The sequence below is a fragment of the Engraulis encrasicolus genome, chromosome 13, assembly GCF_034702125.1.
Source record: "Engraulis encrasicolus isolate BLACKSEA-1 chromosome 13, IST_EnEncr_1.0, whole genome shotgun sequence".
In the NCBI taxonomy this organism is placed as follows: Eukaryota; Metazoa; Chordata; class Actinopteri; order Clupeiformes; family Engraulidae; genus Engraulis; species Engraulis encrasicolus.
The window spans coordinates 55,105,214-55,127,434 of record NC_085869.1 but is presented as its reverse complement, the minus strand read 5'-3'; the positions used below and the strand labels follow the sequence as shown (position 1 = coordinate 55,127,434).

The following is a 22,221-nucleotide window of genomic DNA, read 5'->3' as shown; positions in this document are numbered from 1 at the left end:
AACAGGAAGAAACGTCACTTCCTCTGCCCTACTGTGTAGCAGCATAGAGATTAGTCGAATCTCTATGGTAGCAGGTTGTGTTTTTTACAACCAGGCGAGAAAAAAAATCAACTGCCAGTAGCACCATTATAGTGGCGTGTGTGCGTGCATGCATGCGTGCGTGTGTGTGTGTGTGTGTGTGTGTGCATGTGTGCGCGTGTGCGTGTGCGTGTGCGTGTGCGTGTGTAATTGTTTTGTAATTGAGGTAGGCCTACCAACATTTCCCAGAGAGCTTATGGGACTAATAGAAGCTTAAAGTTCCACTACTGCTTGTCACTCTTTTTTGCAACAATATTATCAGAATTGAATTGAAAACTTTATTACAGACTCAGAATGTTCCATATAAAACATTTAAAAAACATAAAAAACACATAAGAAACATACAGGTAGGCCTATATAACACCAGAGAGGTTCTAACATTATAAACCGGCTGTGATATTACCATCTTGAAATCACGGGCCCATCTGCAGTAAGAGGCTACAGGAACAACAATAGACACTTTTTCCATATAATTGTCACGTCAGTCAATTCTCCAAATAACCACTTTGAGCCAATGCCTTGTGGGGGGCAAAGACACCTGAAAATACTTTGGTTTCAGTCATACTGTGTCTGTGTCTGAGCCCTTTGCTGACTGATATTCAAAACAGAATGTCAAACTTTCCACCTGTTTCATATGCCCTGTATCCTTTTAGGTAAGGGAAAAATCTTTGCACCTGGATGTTACTCTATGCATGTGTATCTGCGTGTGTGTGTGTGTGTGTGTGTGTGTGTGTGTGTGTGTGTGTGTGTGTGTGTGTGTGTGTGTGTGTGTGTGTGTGTGTGCGTGCGTGCGTGCGTGCGTGCGTGCGTGCGTGCGTGCGTGCGTGCGTGCGTGCGTGCGTGCGTGCGTGCGCGTGTGTGTGTGTGTGTGTGTGTGTGTGGTGCTCTGTGTCTTTTCTATTTGCCCTTAGTTATTAATAGCACTGTACCTTCTTCCTCTTTCAATCAAACTGTTCAGTTTTTCACATGTGCCTGCATGCTTACAGCACATGCATCATATATACAAGTGTTTCAGCCTGAGTTGCTGACTTTGGCTGGGCCCAGGACAAATTCATCTGAAAAGGCCCCCTCCACAATACAAACACTGTAATTAACAGACTCCTTTAGGTTAGGGTGATTAGGCCGTCAGACTTGTAGGCCAAAGGCTGCCGGTTTAACTCAAGACCCGAGAGGTTGGCAGTAGGAGTAACTTACCTCCTCCATGACTGAGGTACCCTGAACATGATTCCATCCATCCCTCCACACTGCTCCGTTGGGGGCGCCGTTTGGGGCTACCCCCTTGCACGGGTGAGGCATAAATGCATTTTTGTTGTATGCAGTGAGCACTGTGTGCTGTCAAGTGTTGTAGGAGTTTCTTGGGTGGGCTTTCTTTGTCCACTTTGGTTTCAGCTGCACATCTTTTTTCCATAGGTCATCAAGGAACCACAGGATGGTCACAGGAGTCACATGGTGTAGTCACATCACCTCCAGGACACCTTACTTCCATTTAGTGCAATCCGTCTGCTTATATAGCCTACTGTATTTTCATCAGGATAGCAGTATGGTAGGCCCAGCTGGGGCTCAAACGGCTGGGTACTGCACTGCTACACTGGCGACTGGCGACTGGCCACAGGCAGTTCGGTTCCAGCCCGGGTCATTTGCTGATTCCTCCCTGTCTCTCTCCCCACTTGCTTCCTGTCTCACTCACTCGCAGTATAGTTTACAAAAGTGGTGCCTCTTTGCTTTTCCACCATTGGTAATACTAGGCTTATTATTGTGAGATTACATTACAAGATCACTAGTTGGCATGTGTCCCAAGTGTCCTATTGTGATGGTACTTCCACGATACGGTGACTGTGCTGTATATAGATAGTCTGCCGTGAGCTACTACATACAGTACTTGATTGTGTTTTAGAGTTGGATTGTTCACACTGTTGGCAAGAACAAACGCATCTGCTGAGACCAATGGAGTTCAACTGTAGCCCCATAATGCACACCGTTCCACCAGTGGAACATTCTAAAAGTTGTTGAAAAGACTACACTACTATGACACTATATTACCTACCATGACATTACACAGGACCTTTAGTAATACATTACGACTTGGTTATTGCCATACTGGTGACAACAAATTTATAACGGGTTAAAAAAAAAATCCCTGCCCCTTTAATAATTTACCATCACTGTTATTGTACAATATTTACGAAACAGCTCACCAGTGAACAGTTAGTTCCCCCTTCTGGGAGTTATCATTCATTCCTGTTAGTTTCAGTGGAAGGACTGTTTTTCTTTTTCAGAGAAATATACGTGATTGAGGTATAGTACTCATGTTAACAACACCATATTTTATTGTATAGGCTTGTGTATATGTGTATAGAAGAGCTGAAAACTGAAGTTGTAAAGATGAAGATGCTCTTCAGTGGGTGTGTCAGGAGCTTCGGCTGGTCAGAAAAGGGGAATAAATAATGAATGCACCGCAATGAACCATGTATAGCTCTTTGTGCTATGCTTTCAATCATATTGATTAGTAGATTAGACTCAGTAGATTAGAATGTTTCTCCTTTACAGGTACATTGACGTAAATTGAAGAAGAAGAAAAAAAAGATGTGTGGAGTATTGGCCTCATCAGTTCTTTGTGTCATGCTGCATGGTGAGAAAAATTATGTATGAGCAATGTGGTTGATTGATTGATTGATTGATTGATTGATTGATTGATTGATTGATTGATTGATTGATTGATTGATTGATTGATTGATTGATTGATTGATTGATTTGATTTAGTGAAGGCATACCATGTTGATGTGGTGGTACAGAATGTTGCTGTATCATTGGCGAGTGATTTGGAGGCTATGTTGTCTTGGCTAACCGTGTTGTTTCATCTGTGTAAAGGTTGTCTTGCTCAGTGGTTCATTGATATGCCGAGAAACATCACCTCCATAAGTGGCTCCTGTATCGCGCTGCCCTGTGGCTTTACAATACCAGCCCAGTTTGACGGACAGCTGAATGCTTCAGAGGCATTGTGGTTAAGGGGGACGAAAGATGGTCCTAAAGTGCTGACGTCGAAGCAGTATATGGCCCCCGGATTTGAAGGGGAGATGCTGGGGGACATCCAGAGCAAGAACTGCACCTCTGTCTTCACACAGCTCCCCCTGGGCTTCAGTGATGCTCTCTATTTCAGGCTGGCGGAACCAACAGAGGGACCTGCCGCACTGAGATACACGTACCCCAAAGAGGTGTTCATCAGCTTCCAAACAGGTTGGTTGGCGTCCTGCTGAACATATAAAGAAGGCTGATAGTCGTCAAGCTCAGTATCTTATTTCAGGCTTGACAGAGTTTTGCGAGGATATGTATAGCAGTAATTTATAGGCTTTTCTTATTTAAAATAGTGTTAAACTTCTATTATACCTGTAACTCCATGGTACGTTTTAAAGGCTTTGTTATATGAGATTACAATGTTGAGATGTCGCATCATGCAACATGGAAAATACATTTTGAAGTTGTACACACCACACTTTTTGCCAAGATGACAGAGAAACTCATAACAAAACATAAAGGTTTTTGTCAGTTCCCCCCACGTCCCCCCCCTCTCTGTGGCAAGATTCAGAGGAAGTTAGGGAAGTTGACGTGGTGAGTGTGTGGGGACATTTATGAGCTGTCTCTCGCAATCTCTCACACACACATAAAAAGCAACATGACCGTATTGCATCATCTGAGATTGTACAACATTCAAGATATTTTCATTTGTCGCGAGGGAAATGTGTCTTAGACATGCCATATAGCTGCAGCATAACACACAACACATGATGCAAAAAAGGCATTAAAACAGTTCAGTGTTATAAAAAATATACAAAACAAACAACCGAAATTAGAAAGATTAGGAGAGGATGTGAAATTGCAGAGGTTTAGGGGGTGGGGTAAGCACAAGGGGCCTGAAGGTCCGAATTGCACCGGTCGAAGTGCCCGATTCACTCTTTTCTGAAAACACTCAACTACAATCCAGAGACTCTTAAGTAACTCTTAAGTATTAAGACTTTTGTCATTACCATTTTGGTGACAATAAGGTTTTAACAGAGACTCTGTGAAAAAAGCATCACGCAAAACATTGCTCGCTGCACCAAGTAAAAAAATCCTCTGTCCCCACCCTTCCAGAGAGTGTGCCTCCACCGGTGCTGAGCGTGAGCCCCCTCGGTGAGGTGAGAGCGGGGACTGAGTTAACCCTCAGGTGCCGTGCCATGGCACCCTGCCCATCCCTCCCCCCAGATGTCAGGCTGCGGCGTCAAGTGGACAGCACAGGAGGAAGCTCCACACTTCAGGTACTCGCTTCATTCAACCGTATCTCGTGCCATTTGTGAAATATTTACGAAAAACCCCAGAACAAATCAACTGTAAGCTTCGTCGTGCCGTCACGAGATAGCCTCCATTCAGGCCCTCACTTCACACCGTGCCTAATAGCTCAACGTCGTGTTTGGAAGTTGGGATGCGCACATCCACAAGTAGCAATCCAGGTGCCAGACAAAAAGTGGTAAGTAGTGTGATGAAGCGGTCCACACGCTGGGTATTAACTCCAAAAATACTTTATTTCATTCTCTGTTGGATCGAAACGTTGCCATATGTAAAAATGAAATAAAGTATTTTTGGAGTTAATACGGTACCTAATAGCTCAACGCCACCTTTAATGTTTTATTTCTTAGTTCTTATTATTAATATTATTAATTAATGGTTTATAAGGGATTTAATTATTATGGCTGCACAACAAACCATTAGTTAACTTTGGTTAACCATTTATAGCAGAGGGTGTTTATAAAATGCTGCCTTATTATTGTTATTATTTATTATTATTATTATTATTATTATTATTATTATTATTGTTGTTGTTGTTGTTGTTGTTGTTGTTGTTGTTGTTGTTGTTGTTGTTGTTGTTGTTGTTGTTGTTGTTGTTGTTGTTGTTATTATTATTATTATTATTATTATTATTATTATTATTATTATTATTAGCAGCAGTAGTAGTAGTAGTAGTAGTAGTAGTAGTAGTAGGCTAGTAGTGGTGGTGGTGTTGCTAAAGTGTGTTTTCTTCCCTACTGATAATACTGTAATATGTAAAATATAACCTACTTACTTTATGCTTACTGTAAGTTTATCACTTACTTCATACACTCCTTTTCACTCATTTACAGTGTACGTAGGCCTAAGGATAGTCTTGACTTAACATGCCATTTAACAGATGTTCTTGATGATGTTGTGTGTCTGTAGGTAGGTTTTGAGCAAGGGATGATGTTTGTGACCACCACCCAGCATTTCACCGTGACTGCTAAAGATCACGGCCTCAACGTTACCTGTGAGGCCGAATATCCTCGAAGGAACGGGAGAGAAAGCCACCGAGAAGTACAGAGCATGACCCTCAACATTTTGTGTAAGAGAGCGACACATTGGTATGGATGGGTATGGTCAGAATAATTAAAGCCACAGAGACTTTCTCTCTAGTGAGAGGTTGGGCATGTTATCAACATGCTTGGCTAAAACTTAAAATAGGCTATGCAAAAATGAAATGCATATGTAGTAGAGTGTTTTTTTTAACACCATTACCACCTTGTTCACTGTTACTGTATGTATGCTCATGTAGGCTACTTCAGGTTGTAATGTAGCCCATGATGTACAGATCATGCAATATAATACAGTAATTAAAAAAAACAATAGAACTACACCACTACAACATTACACCGGACTTTAGTAATACATTACAACTTACACTCCCATTCTGGTAACCGCAAGTTTATACAGTAGCAGGGTCAGTGTAGCCTATTCATGGATTAAAGCCACAATGTTGGGATAATTAAAACTAAAAAACTAAGACTTTTTTCCAGATGCTCCACGAAACACCAGGGTAGTGATGAGCCTCCCCAGCCCTGTGCCAATGGGGAGACAAGTCACACTGGGCTGCGTAAGCAGAGCCAGGAGTATCATTAAAGATCCCACACATCCTGGCTTTCATCTCTTTACACTGTTGCCCTCTGGCAGGCGCTACAAGGCATTGCCAGCCAGAACCAATAGGATGAAGAACAGCTTCTTCCCCAAAGCTGTTACAACAATGAACACACACTTACTGGACAATGTTCATCTATAAAGGACTGTGCACTACGTAGGGAAGCTAAAATCTCGGTATACGTTGTATACTGACAATAAAGGCTTTCTATTCTATTTCTATTTCTATTCTATTCTTAGCGAGGCCAACCCTCCTGCCACCAGCTACAACTGGTACACAGTCAACAGGGCCGGGGACCAGCTGGTCCTGAGGGCCACTGGCCAGGAACAGCTGGTCCTGATGACCAGCAGGGCTGACAGTGGTCGGTATGTCTGCGAGGCGGTGAGTCTGAGCGGGGTGGATAGGTCGGCTTTCGTCGCTCTGGAGGTTGACACCGAAGGTGGGTCACTGGTAGGCAAAACATGCTGAAATGTTGTTCTTTAGATTAGAGTCCTCTGCCAGGTAGTCAAGGGCACAGAGAGTCCCTCCATAGCATTGGGATGGTTAACAATACCAACATGGAAGCATTGATGTGCTTAACTCCAGTGTATCTGATAGGTAATACACACTGTATATTCAGAGCTGTATGTGTTTCACACTGAGTGGCATAGGCCTATTGTAGCCCACACAATTGCAGCATTTATTAAAAGGACACTGTGTGAGATTTTTAGTTTTTCCAGAACTCATCCTGCCCATTCACTAATGTTACCTTTTTCATGAATACTTACCACCACCGTCAAATTTTAAGTATTCATTATGACTGGAAAATTTTTCATACATGAAAAGGGGGATCTTCTCCATGGTCCGCCATTTTGAATTTCCTAAAATAGCAATTTTTAGCTGCAAAAATGACTCTACTTTGACCATACTAGAAAATATTTGTTTATTACTTAGTAAACTTTCATGTAAAGATCAAATTTGGCAATAGGCAGCCCAGTTTCAATGAGCAGCATAGTTGCAGTACCTTTTTTGACCATTTCCTGCACAGTGTCCCTTTAATGTAAAATGCAAGATGTTTCTGTGATTACTGACATGGTTGTTTACAGGCCAATATGTTTAAAATGTGTGGACAATATGTTTAAAATGTGTGGCCAATATGTTTACAATGTGTGGCCAAGGTGTGTTGTGTTTCCCTTTCCCAGGCCAGCAGTGCTGCACGGTGCTGTATGCTTTCTGTGGTCTCCTGGCCTGTCTGTCTGTCCTCACCCTGTTGGTAGACATATACAAATACAAAAGGTGACTGTAGACTGACAGCAACCATACAAAGTCATTGTTAATATAAAATGTGTTTTAGTAACTTTGCAGCTATTTTCATGGCTAGTGGTAAAAGAGATGTGTCGTGTAAATACAGTATTTTCATTACAGTGCACTCATGTGGTGAACTCTCATATTTTCTTTTCTTTTTAACATGGTTGGCTACACCACACTTTGGCCAAATATAGACTGATGGTGAGTATAGATAGAGCTTTTTCATTCTCTCACATTGAGGTCAAATGTGCTGTCTCAGCAGTTAAACTCTTGCTTTGATTTTGTTGTTTAGAAGTGCTTTTTGGACCACATGCAGACTGCGAAAGACCAGGATACTCTCTCCAGACTATGAACAGATTCAGGTGAGGAGCGCAGAGTCAGTCACGCTACAAATAATATAGTACATGGCATGGCACTTAGCTGAAGCCAACCACCAACAGCTGCCCATACAAATTAAATTAGTCCCATACTTTTGACTTAGAGAAGTAGTTGCATCATAGAGCTGATAAAAGGGCATGATCACAAGCTTTGAATTGAAATTTGGAATTCAATTAAAATGCTCCTACAGTATATGGAGGTGATATAGTCACAGAATTACTCGTCAAATTCTGGAGTGTCAGTGAAAGTGCTAATAGCAACAGTAACTACTAATACCAGTATAAAATGGTGATTGTAAGAGTCCTCCCGTTTTCAGAGTGAACAATCATCCTTTCTCACATAAGCAGGTAGCCAGCCAGCTGTTGGGGATTTTGTGTAATGACCCATCCCTACCAAAAACTGCAGTTTTGTTGTCGTTTCACTGTACATTACTGCACCACAAACTGCAAGCGATAAATAAAACTGTATGTTAGTGCAGTATTCAGTGATTTCAAAATGAAAACACTGCAATCCTCCAAGAAAAAATTATGTACAACTGCAGTTTTATTTCATTTAGGGGTATGTGTTGTTGTACAGCATTCACTTTTTTCATATCTCTTCATGTTTTCCAGCCCAACAGTGCACTGAGCGCAGTCCAGCCTGGTTCCCAGAAGACAGGTGATAAGGGCCAGGCTGGACCCTCCCAGAGAAGACAGAGGGCTGCCTAAAACAGGTGGCCATAGCCAGATCGAAATGCCTTCACCCATGGGGTACTCCAAAAAAGGTGGTTCAGACAGCAGCAGCTTGTTGCTAAGGATGAATCAGCTAATAAAACAGCCTGGAGTCCTTGTTTTGGTAACTAAATAGCAGCTTTAGGTTATATATTAGCAGGGTTACACACTGTCTATTGGTTAAGTAGATACTCACGAAAGAGGAAAGTCTTTACTTCAAGAAACAAGTAAAGACTTTATTCTTTCGTGAGTATCTAATTAGACTAATGCTTGAGCTGGCCTAGCCCCAGGGCAGACTCTTGACATGATGTGTGTGTATAGTGTGTGTGTGCGTGTGTGTGTGTGTGTGGTCTTTAAAAAAAAACCTTCTTTGCATCTGCACTTGTTGTTCTGTATATTTCTTATGCACTTGCTAGTGATGTTGGCTATGATTATGTCCTCTTTTGAAAGTCGCTTTGGTTATAAAGTGTCTGCAAAATGCATTGTAATGTAATGTGATGGTCAAGCTAGCCAGGGTTATCACTCTAACATGTTCTTGGACTGGGGCGCATTTCAATTTAATTTAATGCCAACATTTCTCTCAGCTTTGCAGTTCATCCGAGTTGCCTACTTATACTAGGGCCTACTCTTCATATTGTAGCATCCTGTAAACGCCATGGAAAGATAATGGGAGATGTGACTGATTGGACAGTTAACAGAAATAAGAATTGCCACTGTTAGCCTGTACATTCTCAGCTGAAGCCTACATGGTAGTTGTTACCACTGCTGTTAATATATTTTGTAACTTCATAAATGTATCATTTTCCATCCATAGTGTGCGCAAGGCTGTGGAAACAGAGATTACATTCACTGCACTTGGTCACTGGTGCAGCTTGTGTATTCATTTACTGCACAATTAGCTGGAGTTCAATAAAGAAACATCAATTTTCGCAACACTTATTCAAGTTTCTCTTTAGGATCTCATATAGTAAGTCCTAAATAGGTCCGTAAACATTGAGCAGTTACATGCAAGTAATATTCCAATTTCAAATGTAATGGTGCCAGTATTCGGTATGAGTACAAGTCATGTTAACTCCATTCATTCCTGAATGTGGCCATGTGCAGACAATATTCCAGTTGCAGAATGTTGCGCGCCACACATGTAAACAGAATATACCGGAACAAACACAGCACTGGCAACCGGAATAGGTTACACCGTGGATGTAACTGTGCTCATTGACACCTTTTTCCAATAAGACTTTTCAGATCATGGAGATCATAACTAAACAAAACAAAAATGACAAAAACACTGACAACATGTGGTGAGAAGAAAAAGTCACTGTATTTTCGGTTTCAACGTCAAAAGTCTTTCAGTCAGTAGTAGTAGTAGGCAATAGTAAGTAGGAATGTTATCTCGCGCCGAAAACAAAACAGTATCATGATGTAAAAAACAAAAAAAACACAAAAAAAATGGGCCAATCTAATGCCATTGCCACAGCAGTAAAGTAGCACCAGAGTTGCTCCTGTCATCTGGCTAGTGTTGCCCTTTTGATAGTGTTGCCCTTTGATGCAACAAAGTAACCGATTGGTATTAATACAGTATATCACGAAAGTGAATACACCCCTCACAGTTTTGCAGATTTTTGAGTATATCTTTGAATCTTTGAAATGTAACTTTGACACAATGATTAGTGACCTTTTAACAACATATTTAACCACTTAAATTTCTTGTTCACTCAGAAAAAAACAAAATACAGCCATTAATGTTTGAACATGTACTCACAAAAGTGAGTACACCCCCAGATTAAAATCCGGTAGAGAAGGGGCTATGTTGGCTCGAATCGTCTCGAAATGAAACAAAATGAAAAGGGATGACAAGGGAGGTCATCAGTGTGCGTTTCAACCTTTCTTTGCATTGAACTTTTAAATTTTGAGTCTGCAACTGGCTTAAATAGATTGGTGTGAGATTTGAATGCAATCCTATAGAGAATATCATGATCTGCTTCAGTAGTCACAGTGCATGTTGACATGCATGTTTCTTTTAGGTGTATTTCAGATTGCCAATGTTGACAGCATTCATGCATCCCCAAACCATGTCAGTCCCACTACCATGCTTGGCTTATGAGAGGATACACCATTTTTGTAAAACTCACTTGTTTACCACCACACATGCTTGACACCATCTAAAGCAAATTTGTTTATCTTGGTCTCTTCAGATCACACGACATGGTTCCAGTGATCCATATCCTTGGTCTGTTCATCTCTCTTGAGACCAAGACAAACAAATTTGCTTTAGATGGTGTCAAGCATGTGTGGTGGTAAACAAGTGAGTTTTACAAAAATGGTGTATCCTCTCATAAGCCAAGCATGGTAGTGGGACTGACATGGTTTGGGGATGCATGAATGCTGTCAACATTGGCAATCTGAAATACACCTAAAAGAAACATGCATGTCAACATGCACTGTGACTACTGAAGCAGATCATGATATTCTCCATAGGATTGCATTCAAATCTCACACCAATCTATTTAAGCCAGTTGCAGACTCAAAATTTAAAAGTTCAATGCAAAGAAAGGTTGAAACGCACACTGATGACCTCCCTTGTCATCCCTTTTCATTTTGTTTCATTTCGAGACGATTCGAGCCAACATAGCCCCTTCTCTACCAGATTTTAATCTGGGGTGTACTCACTTTTGTGAGTACATGTTCAAACATTAATGGCTGTATTTTGTTTTTTTCTGAGTGAACAAGAAATTTAAGCGGTTAAATATGTTGGTAAAAGGTCACTAATCATTGTGTCAAAGTTACATTTCTGTAATGCTTTCCTATGAAAAGATATACTCAAAAATCTGCAAAACTGTGAGGGGTGTATTCACTTTCGTGATATACTGTATATGAATGTACAGTCTACGGACACAGCATAGTTTGGACTTCAAGCCTCAGGAGCAAGTCAAACTACTTTCTCTCGTCCTCTCCTGGTCCTCCTGTACTCTAACTCTGCTGTCCCTGTGGCACAGAGCGACTTTCATGGGGCTTTCCCCCATTAGGCATCTCGATTGCAACTGAGAAAGTGTTTCTGATTGAATTAAATATTGAAAATTAAATATTGAATAAAAATCAGTGATGTTGAGCCTTGCATCAAAAGTTGGAGGAACAGGAAAGGACGTCATTTGATTTTCACACCATTTAAATTCCCGATTTGCAGAACACCAGATATTCTTTGAATTACCAATCAGAAATGCCTACACTCGATACCGAATCAAATGCCATAATTTTGAGAGGGGAATTTCTGATTTCTGATTCTGATTCCAATCAGGACATTTGGTGTTCTGGTTGCAAATATCGAAATGAAAATGCCTTAAATCTGTTTTTTTTCTTGATAGAATGGAACCTTGTTGTCCATTCTAATATACAGTTGTTGGTGTTAATAATCAGGGAATGCAGACGAGAGAGAAACAGATCAAGTGCTAGAGAGAACATTGAGAGAGAAAGAGAGAGTTGAGTTTTGCTCGTCTACCACAGAGGCACGTCACGGAGGAAGTGAACGCTTCTGTCGGTGAGCAGAGAGATTAGACAGAGGCCATCTTCCCGGCAGAAGTGAGACACACTTGCGAGTCCATTTCTGCAAGCGTCTACAAAATCAGAAGTGATGATGGTGGGTTTCCATGAATTGTAGAGCAAGGTGCCTCAGGTTCAGACAGTAACCCCACCCCACCCCACCCCAGGCCCAACCCCACAACACAAGTCCAGGTTGAGCAGAGCTTCTTCAACACCAGAAGGGTTCTGAGTGGCCCACCAATCCACCACGACAGCCACAAAAAACATGAACAGGCAAAAAAAAAAAACAACTGAACAGCAGCTATCATAGGATTAATGCAGAGTCACAGGTGCTTTCCGAGGTGGCGTCGGTGGCTGTATATGCGTGGTGGGGATGAACCTGGGGTGCTCTGGAGGGGTGGATTTGGGGGTGTCCTCCATGCCTCCTCTGGTGTCTGCGCCAGGCAGGTCAGCGGTCGAGAGAGCGTTTCTGGATGGCCTCCATGACGACGTTCTTGAGCAGGGCAATGACGGAGCGTGGGTCTTCGCTACTGACGACAGCACTACCCGACACGATCATGTTGGCCCCTGCCTGCACACACACAGACAGACAGACAGACAGACAGACAGAGACGAGAGAGGGAAGGACAGACACAGAGAGCAAGAGAGAGAGAGAGAGAGAGAGAGAGAGAGAGAGAGAGAGAGAGAGCGCGCAGGGGTTATGAGAGTGTTCAAATTACATATTATATATATTACAAATTCCAAGTACAAAACATGTTACACAATTAATTCATGTACCTACTAAGAAACACAACAACAGTGTACCTACTACCGTACAAAACAACAATGGCATTAACTGTGGTTGTGCCACCAAGACGTCCACTTCTAAAAACGTCAATGACCCATACACAGCAAATGTAGCATCAAAATGTAATATACAATAAAATGTACAATATACACAATATTCTACATGTCTTTTCAATCTATTTTGAAATTACAAATGTAGCTGCATGACAACACATGGCATGTGTGCAGTAACTAACAAGGATGTGTTAAAGATGCGTGAACAGACTGAATGCATCCAAAGGGGGCAAACAGAAACTAAGTTTGCATTTTAAAGAAAGGGCTGCAGAGGTGTGAACAACAAACGAAACAAACTAAAATGTGCCCCAAAGAGCAACATGAAACTAAGTTTGTGTTTGGAAGAAGGATGGGCAGACAAAAAAATAAACAAACATGCCGAATGGGGCAAACCAAAACTACGCTGGAGGAGGGGTTTCGTAGAAGTGGGCGAACAGGATGTGTACAAAAGAGCAAACTGAAATGAAGTTCACAATCGCAAGGAGGGGCAATCAGATGTAAACAAAATAATGTAGGGGTTATACACGTGGAAACAAACTAAATGATTTCAATAGTGTACAATGAAATTCATTTTTGAGTTGAAAGTTTAACAGTGCATTGATTCATTTGATTAACAAATTGGAAGTTTCCAAATTTGTGTGTGTGTGAGTTTGAGTGTGTGTGTGTGGCATCTTTTATTTGACCAGCGGGTGGCGGTTGTGGGCTGTGTGTGTGTGTGTGTGTGTGTGTGTGTGTGTGTGTGTGTGTGTGTGTGTGTGTGTGTGTGTGTGCGTGTGCGTGCGCATGTGTGTGCGCGTGTGTTGAACTCACGTCAGCACATTTGTGTATGCTTCCTGGTCCTACTCCCCCATCGACTTCAATGTCCAGAGAAGGAAACTGACTGCGGAGCCAACTAACCTAAACACAGAACAAAGAGTCAAACTGTTAAAATGATACATGATGTGATTTGAGTCTTTATTGTCTACAGGTGTGGAAACGTGTCTTCAATTTCACCATTGTTAAAGGCAAATACAGTTATACATTACACATTTAAAGACATTACACATTTAAGACAGACACCGCATTCCACACAAAAATAATCAGTAATACCACTCCAGTAAAAGAATGAATACATAAATAGGTGAGATCTACAAATTAAAAAAAACATGTCCCAAAAAACTATGAAAAAGATCAATAACAGAAATATTTCTCCTTCTACAATATATTTAAATTGTTGAATAGTCTTTGACTGAAGGTATAGGAGGCTAACAGATTTAGCCCACGCATCTTAAAAGGTCTTTGCTTGCAGGTGCAGCTTTTCAACATTTCATAATGTATAGATTAATCTCGACTTAAAAGATCAAAAGGGCTGTCTGTAACCCATCACACTATGGCGTGCTAGAATTAATAAATAAATATGCACACAGCGTCATCCCTTACAAATGCTCTCTTGGTGGTGTCGTTGGGCTGAGTCGATTGGTTAGGTTTAGAAACTACCAGTGAAATGCATGACAGTGGACGTAACGCCAGACTTTGAGGTGTGCCCACAGTGGTGGAGAGTGTAAAACAAGTGGAAGAAGTAGTAATGGGACAACGCCTCCTCAGTACAAAATTAAATGGAAGTGCAAGAGGCTGGTCAACAGGCCATTTCTGACCTTTCCATTTGTGAATTACCATCACAACAAAACAGGGTTTTGTTTTTAGGGTCAATGTCTCTGTTATTTGTCAGTCCATATCCATGTCAAACTAGCCAACAGAACGGAGCTCAAATGTTTCTACATTACCTCAAGAGATGGTCAAAGTGTACTCATAGTCGAAGTCACCAAATATCTGCACAGCCTGGGGCAAGATTTGTGTCTGTTGGTTTCATGCAGTGGCTCTACACACCACGTCAGTAAGTCAGTTCGTCAAGACACTGGTTTCGTTTTTGGGGGATGACACTAATGTTGCCAACTGTCCCGTTTTTTTCTTGATTGTCCCAGTTTTTAATGGTTTGCGCTAAACAAATATGTATTTTCCTGGACACTGAATGAAGGATACAATTGTGTACAAGCAAAAAAGTCAGTTGGGTATTAAATGTCCAGACAGAGGGAGGTGGCAACCCTAGATGGCACATACTTCTACTTCTACTTCTACTTCCAGAAGTAAACCTTCAGTCTGAGTTGCACTGTGATGACTTCCAATGCATTCCAATATACAGACTTCCGTCCTCCACTTGTGCTTGTGGCCTCGCATATTGCTGATATCCCCCTCCGTGGAGAAAACAATTTTCCCCGCTGTCAGCCAAGCCACCACAATTTTTGGGGGACTGTTCTTCATTCACCATCCCAATTGCAAATGAGGAAATTAAATTATAATTGTGCTTTTGCAAGATATTGAATACATTTTCTGCCGTCAGTGACATCACGATGAGGTCACAAGCAGGCAAGTGACCAAGGAAGGACGGAAGTCTGCATATTGGAATGTACCATCTGATACGCCTTTGTCCTGCACCTGGCCTCAGGGAGGTGGGATGTAGCCTGGTTTTACCAGACCACATTAATTACTTTGTAATTCATCTTAGGTCTGGGTCCTCGTCGGTGCCCTGGAGCACTTGAGCAGGAGCTCAGCTCAGCATTTGTTTGAAATGAGCTCTGATTAAATCGCTGACAGTTGGCATTCATGATGCATGTTATTGGCCGGTAACACCGGTTGTCTGAAAAAACGGACTGAAAATCCTTCCCAGAGAAGCGTAATAAGCCCATTCGTGGATTACGAAGTAATTCAGAATGAATGGTCTGGCCCGTCAGGCTAGGTGGGATGTGCATATTTCTGCTCTTCTAAATACCTTGGGCATCATGTCCTCCATGAACTTCTGTCCTCCAAAGCCAGGCTCCACAGTCATGACCAGGGCCATGTCGATCAGGGCTGCCCAGGGGGCCAGCTCCTCCACCGTGGTCCCAGGCTTGATGGCCAGGCCCACCTGAGACAAATCAACACCAAGATAGATTTATTTACAGGTAAATCACACTAGAGATTTTCTTTTACTTCAGTCTTCATCCGAGCCTCTGATGAAGACGGAAGTTATAGCGTCAAAACATGTCAGGTAAAAGATACAACTTTTACATGTCTGACATAAAAGAAAATCTCAAATGTGATTTAAACAGTTAGACATAATGACCGTAATACATTTATTTACAGGTACTTATTGGACATGTCCAAAGCCACCACAATGGAAAACATTGTGTGTGATGGTCACCAGTCATGGGCAACCTGGATTCATTAGTTATAATGCCACATATACCAAATTAGCATACTTTTTCACCCGTTTTGACGCAAATCCATTAGAGACACGGAGGCAACTCAGGACAACAGATGACAGCTGTTTGCAGTGGAGGAGCATGAGGTGAGGAGCATGAGGTGAGGAGCATGCTGTGGGCCATCAACCCACAAATTTGATTGTGACAATACACGTGTCTGCTGTTGCAAAAAGCTCTTTAACAGAAGGATTAAAAAATGTATTGCTGTTGGACAAGGAATGAGGGAAGTGGAAGAACTCGGATCCCATGAACAGGTAAAGGCTGTAAATAGATACAACCTGTCAGAGTTGTCACAATTAGGCAATCATCTGGTTGAATTGGACGGGTGAAACCAGGTCATTTGGAAAATGTGGCACTGGACTATAAGTACTGGATTCAGGTTTCCCCCATCACTGATGGTCAGGCCATCAGATGCACTAACAGCAACACTTGAAGGGCTTGAATAGTAGAAAACCCAAGAGGCTGACCTTGAGTAGTAGGTAATGTGTGAGAAAGTGGTCTGCAGTGCAGACACTGGGTACAAGAACCTCCAAAAAATATTTTATTATTTAACAAATGGCAACATTTTGATCTGCTAGTGGGATCTTCTTAAGGCAAAGAGGAAGATCACACTGGTGGATCGAAATGCTAGCCTGGCGATGCCATCCTATGTGCTCCACCCAAAGATTTTGGCTCTGCACCTAGTCTGGCGAAACCCAACAGTTGAGAGTGGTGAAGCAGAACTCACCAGCGGAGTCCGTTACTGATTGGTTAAGGTAACGCTATTCACACTTTTGTTTTGTTATTTGTATGCTTTTGCGACACTATATCAGACCATGTCCCACCCTCCATGGAGACGGATTCCTCGCCAGAATGGTTGACTGAGTCAACAGTCCGCTTTCGCCCAGGCTATCGAAATGTTGTCATTTCAAACATTCCTAGAGCCTATAGCCAGGGCGCTGACCACCACTATTTCACACCATATACTTGTACTACAATTGTCTGACACCTGGATTACTGCTTTTTTGTGGATGTGCTCACTCTAACTTCTAAATGTGTAGGATGCGTGGTAGGAAGGGAATGAGTCTGACCTTCATGTTGCTCTCCCTGATCTCCTTGATGAGGTTGCCGGGGTTGGTGGTGGCCTCCAGGTGGAAGGTGTACTGGCTGGCTCCAGCCGCCGCCATAGGCTTCACCCACTGCTCTGGCCGCGACACCATCATATGCATGTCTGACACAGGAAATAAAAGAAAGAAACATGGTATGGCCTTTTATAGTGAAAGAAAGAATGAAAGAAAGAAAGAGTGAAAGATAGAAAGAAAGAGTGACAGAAAGAAAGAACGAAGGAAGGAAAGAAAGAAAGAGCCATAGGCTTCACCCACTGTTCCAGCCCGACACCAAGTCAGACACAAGAAAATCCCCACTACTCCAGCCGGGACACTACCATGCATGTCTGACACAATAAAATAAAAACATGGTATGGTCTTAATAGTAAAGAAAGAAAGAAAGAAAGAAAGAAAGAAAGAAAGAAAGAAAGAAAGAAAGAAAGAAAGAAAGAAAGAAAGAAAGAAAGAAAGAAAGAAAGAGCCATAGACTTCACCCACTGTTCCACCCTGACACCATCATATGCAAGTCTGACACAAGAAACAATAATGATAAGCATGAAAATAAACAGCACTAGGCATGTTCTGCTGGGGCAATTCATACATGTGTGTCACAAGACCCAAACATGTTATGGGATGCATGTTGTCCTTTGTTTTTGGGCATCCATAGGCTTCACTCATTGCTCTGGCCCTGATACAATAATACAGCATGTCTGTCACAATAAACAAGGAAGTTATGGCCTACATGAAATCAGCAATAACTCACTGCACCAGCAAATGACACCACATGCATTGGTAGCCAGCCTATAATGATAAAGATAATAGCCACACAGTGTTGATAAGGCATTGAGTGCCACGACAAGACACGTCAGCAGTGCATAAAGCTCAACATCATTGCTTATGTTATCCTTCTGTCAGACAAGGAATGAGGAAGTGGAAAATCTTTATAACTATGAACTGGCAAAGGCTGTGCACAGATGCAACTGGTCAGAGAGGTTTGTTGGCACATCAAATGTCAACAATGTTGCAACACATGGAACAAAGTTTACTCACCGAAAAAGGGGTCAGGACCAACAGCGTTTCGGAGACATTCTACCATTGGGTGACCGAACGTGATATTTGGCACGAAGTGGCTATAAAGACAAAAACGTCATAATTTTTAGACTTTCAATCCAAGAAACCCTTTAAAAAAAGAAGTCTAGAGAATCAGGCTAACCTAGCTACCTATGGCCTGGTCTGGCTTAACTTCTGGCACGTGATGCATGCATTTAGTATTTGCTATGTTAAGCCTGTTTAGCACCAGAAGTCGCAGAAGAAATGCCACACATGAGTCTCTAATGTCCCCATTCATCATACACTTTGGGGGTTAATTAAACTAGTTAGCAAGTTTCAGTATTTTTACAGGAGAATACTTCTGCATGCTGCCCATGACAGTAACTGCAAATTAGTAGGCTAGGATGCTCACCCGTCCATCACGTCAAGGTGAAGGTAATCCGCACCACATTCCATCATTCGTTTGCACTCATCTCCAAGTTGAGACAGATCACTGCTCAAAATAGAGGGACCAATTTTAGCAGAATAAGACATGCTTGCATGCAGCTCGATGGCACCAACCCGACCTCACGAAGACAGTCTGCAACTTCCTTGTTGGTCAATATTTCAAAGTAAAAGTATGCCTTACACCGCGCACGTTCAGCAAGCTTTTTTTGACCCACGAGAAGGCATCTGAAAAATATAGGAAAAACACCTCTATTTATTTTTATCTTATTGTCATTTCTCGTGGAAGGTAACCCATTTTCATATTATTGACCTATGTGTCACACAAGAAGTAGTGTTGGCTGCAATATGCCACATCAGCCAGCAGATGGCGGTATGTGCAGGTATCATTCAGAGCCACTGACTTCTAGTATAGAAGTCAGTGTTCAGAGCCGTATATTAAGACAGTCTGGCCAACTCTCGGCTCTGGTATCATCCTGAGTTGGCCTTTAATAAACTCATTTAGAGCTCTGCTACCAAAATGCCCCCAGACCTCAACCAGAGAGGTTTTATTGATATGAGTCCACCGGCTGTACTTCAACTTTCAACTTCTGTGAAAATATGGAGATAAGCTAAATATTGGGATGATCAAATAGGCCTAATCATTCTCATTTCCTTCATGTCACCTCTCACACCATTCCGTATCCCACCCAAAATACAATAATAGGCCTACAGGTAAACAAATATGTACAGTAGGTAGGTCTAAGAAGCCTAACCGGGCAAATATAGGCCTACCAAACGCGACATGAGCGAGGCGAGTGACAGAGATGTTGGCTACCTATGATAAGTGGTTCACAAACTGGGAGGTCTGCAGGGGTTGCGGTGAGAAGGGACTGTTTGCATAAAAAATGTTTTCATATGCTAGTACAACCATGAAGTTGGTTGCTGTAGTAATACATAGTGGTGTGGATTGGCACTGCCAGGGGCGTTGCCAGACATATTTTACAGGGGCACATGCCTGGGTATTGATCTGCTATGCCCCTGTATGGGTCTCACAAAAAAATGGGTAATTTTACAGTTTACATAGTGTGTATAGATTGTATAGTTTAGGCATTATTACTGTGATTTGTATGCTTTTTGCTTTGATATTTGCTATGTGTTATGCTTTAATAGAATAAATAACTGCCAAAAAATGTTTACACACACACTTCGCAAGCACACATTATTTTTTGGTGCCCTACTGTGCCCCTGTATAGTATTAGTTCAGTTGACGCCCCTGGGCACTGCCCTCACGATTCGATTCGATCACGATTCGGGAGGTAGCAATTCTATTCTATTCTATTCTATTCTATGCAATTCGATCCGATCCGATTCAATTCTACAATGCATTGCAATGCATTACATTTCTACTGAAAGCAAAGCAAATGTTTCATCAGTCATGGTGAGGCAATACAAGTAGTCAGATACTGAACAACAATTTATTGGCTGTTTTCTGTATCAGTATGGATCAATATGGATTTGAAGCATTTGTATTTAATTTAACATTCATTTGCTCCCGAAATATCCACGGAAGTAATTGAAACTTAAAAAAATTGCCGCATCGATTCTGGAACTTGCCGCATTGAATCGGATCGTCCATGCCCCGCATTGGATTGGATCGCTGAATCATTGTTGACACCACTAATAATACACTAATTTACTTTACCTGTTCAAATCAAAATTTAGTCACAAAAAGGGGGAAAAAATGTTTGGAGTTTTGAATATAGGGATAGGCGGTTGCGAAAATACTTTCCAAAATGGGGGGGTCCAAGCTGAAAAAGTTTGAGAACTAGTGGATGGGGCCATTTTGGAGTGGGGTAAGTGCTTCTTGGGCAGAAGGAGATGGTGTCAGGGCCTTGTAGGTGATGGAGAGGGTAAGTGTGCGAGGTCAGGCAGTTCTAAAAGGGACGTCCTGGGGCCGGGGGGGAAAGGTCAAGCCTCGAAGCAATGAAGACCTCCTGTGTATTCATTAGACAAGGGTACTTAATGTGTGAGGAACACCGAGGCCTGTGACAGACACTAAGTGTTCTTCAAGATGCCCTTAAAAGCAGCAACTAGGCTACTGTGTGAGTGTGAGAGTGGGAAATGGTAGTGTCCAGGGCAGCGATTGACCCCATGCATTGAAGAGGTTAATTTTTCAGTGGGGAAATGACCACGCTGTGTTTTATGCATGTGGCTTCTTCTGACGAGGTTAAAGGAGAGAAGTGGTCATTGTGACCCCCATATTTGTTTAGCAGTAAGGCCCATTTTGCATTTGCAGTGCTGGAATACAATGGGAAATATGAATCATGGTTGAGGAGTACCAAAACAATGTAACCATCTCTCGTCGTAATATACTGTCTGTTCCTGTAATTGTGCTCTTGTTTTGATACCCCAGACCTCCATTAAAATGTTTAATGAGCATGTGGGTCACATATATATGTGCACGGCACGCTCTAATCTGTTTAATGGATTACATGGCCAGACGAAAACAGAGGTATGCGAGGAGTCTCTGTTGTGTTTTACTAGGACCGCTCACCACGGAGCACAAACAAAAGTAAATTAAGTATTTTAAACAACATTGCGGGTCATCGTCGATGGGGAAATTGTATTGGCACCAAAGCAAATATAAACAACTATTCTACAAAAATCATGTTTTCCTTGCTCACACACTGTCTTTCGACAGTATGCTTTCACCACAACAGCAGCAAATATAAAATACACTCTGTAAACCGGATTCCAGACATCTATCAGTCTCTGCAAACTGCGGGTGCCTGCGATTTAACTACAAGCAATAAATAAATAATAAATTGCCTAAACAAACAAACAAACAAGGTCCTCAGACCTGTGTTGCGTGCAAAGCCTCCAAAAAGCAAACCGGGTTCAGACCGTCAGACCCAGGGGCACTGACAGCTTTCAGACAAATGAACCATTTTCCCCCCAGTCAGTGGGCCTCATCAGACCAAACAACGCAACGGCTGATAGAGTCCCTGTGCATTACTAATAATTTAATAAATTAAATTAATACTTAGAGAGGTGGCCACCTTGATGCCAAGTATGTGAAACTCCCTTTCTTGCGGTCTTTTGAAGTGTTCCCTGAGAGTTGCCTGTTTATTTTACTCCCCTGCCAGCTTGCCTCAATCACGCACAGCAGCCCTCCAGCATCGCACAGGTGGCTAATTAATACTTGATACAAAACAGCTTTGTTAAAAGTTTTGAAGTAGTTTTACATGCTTCCAACGCACATAGTTTATAAGCGTATTAATCTAATTATCCTTGTGTCACCCCAAATGTGTGGTCCAGAGATGAATGTGTGTGTGTGTGTGTGTGTGTGTGTGTGTGTGTGTGTGTGTGTGTGTGTGTGTGTGTGTGTGTGTGTGTGTGTGTGTGTGTGTGCGCGTGCGCGTGTGCCTGTGTCTGAGTGCTGTGGTTTGGTGTGGTGTGGTCTATGTTTGTGTGTGTGTGTGTGTGTGTGTGTGTGTGTGTGTGTGTGTGTGTGTGTGTGTGTGTGTGTGTGTGTGTGTGTGTGTGTGTGTGTGTGTGTGTGTGTGTAAGCCCCTGAGGGGTGAAAAGCCACC

General features: G+C 42.1%; 1 protein-coding gene across 1 annotated transcript; it reads right to left on the bottom strand.

The window, feature by feature from the left end:
- Positions 1-11,274: 11,274 nt before the first annotated feature.
- rpe (ribulose-5-phosphate-3-epimerase) lies at positions 11,275-18,780 on the bottom strand. The gene is made up of 6 exons (XM_063214729.1): positions 18,615-18,780; positions 18,203-18,282; positions 17,138-17,277; positions 15,596-15,730; positions 13,600-13,686; positions 11,275-12,520 (listed from the first exon to the last, which is right to left on the bottom strand). The coding sequence occupies exons 1-6, from the start codon at positions 18,734-18,736 to the stop codon at positions 12,398-12,400; spliced, it is 687 nt and encodes a 228-aa protein (XP_063070799.1). The 5' UTR covers positions 18,737-18,780; the 3' UTR covers positions 11,275-12,397.
- Between the last annotated feature and the right edge of the window lie 3,441 nt (positions 18,781-22,221).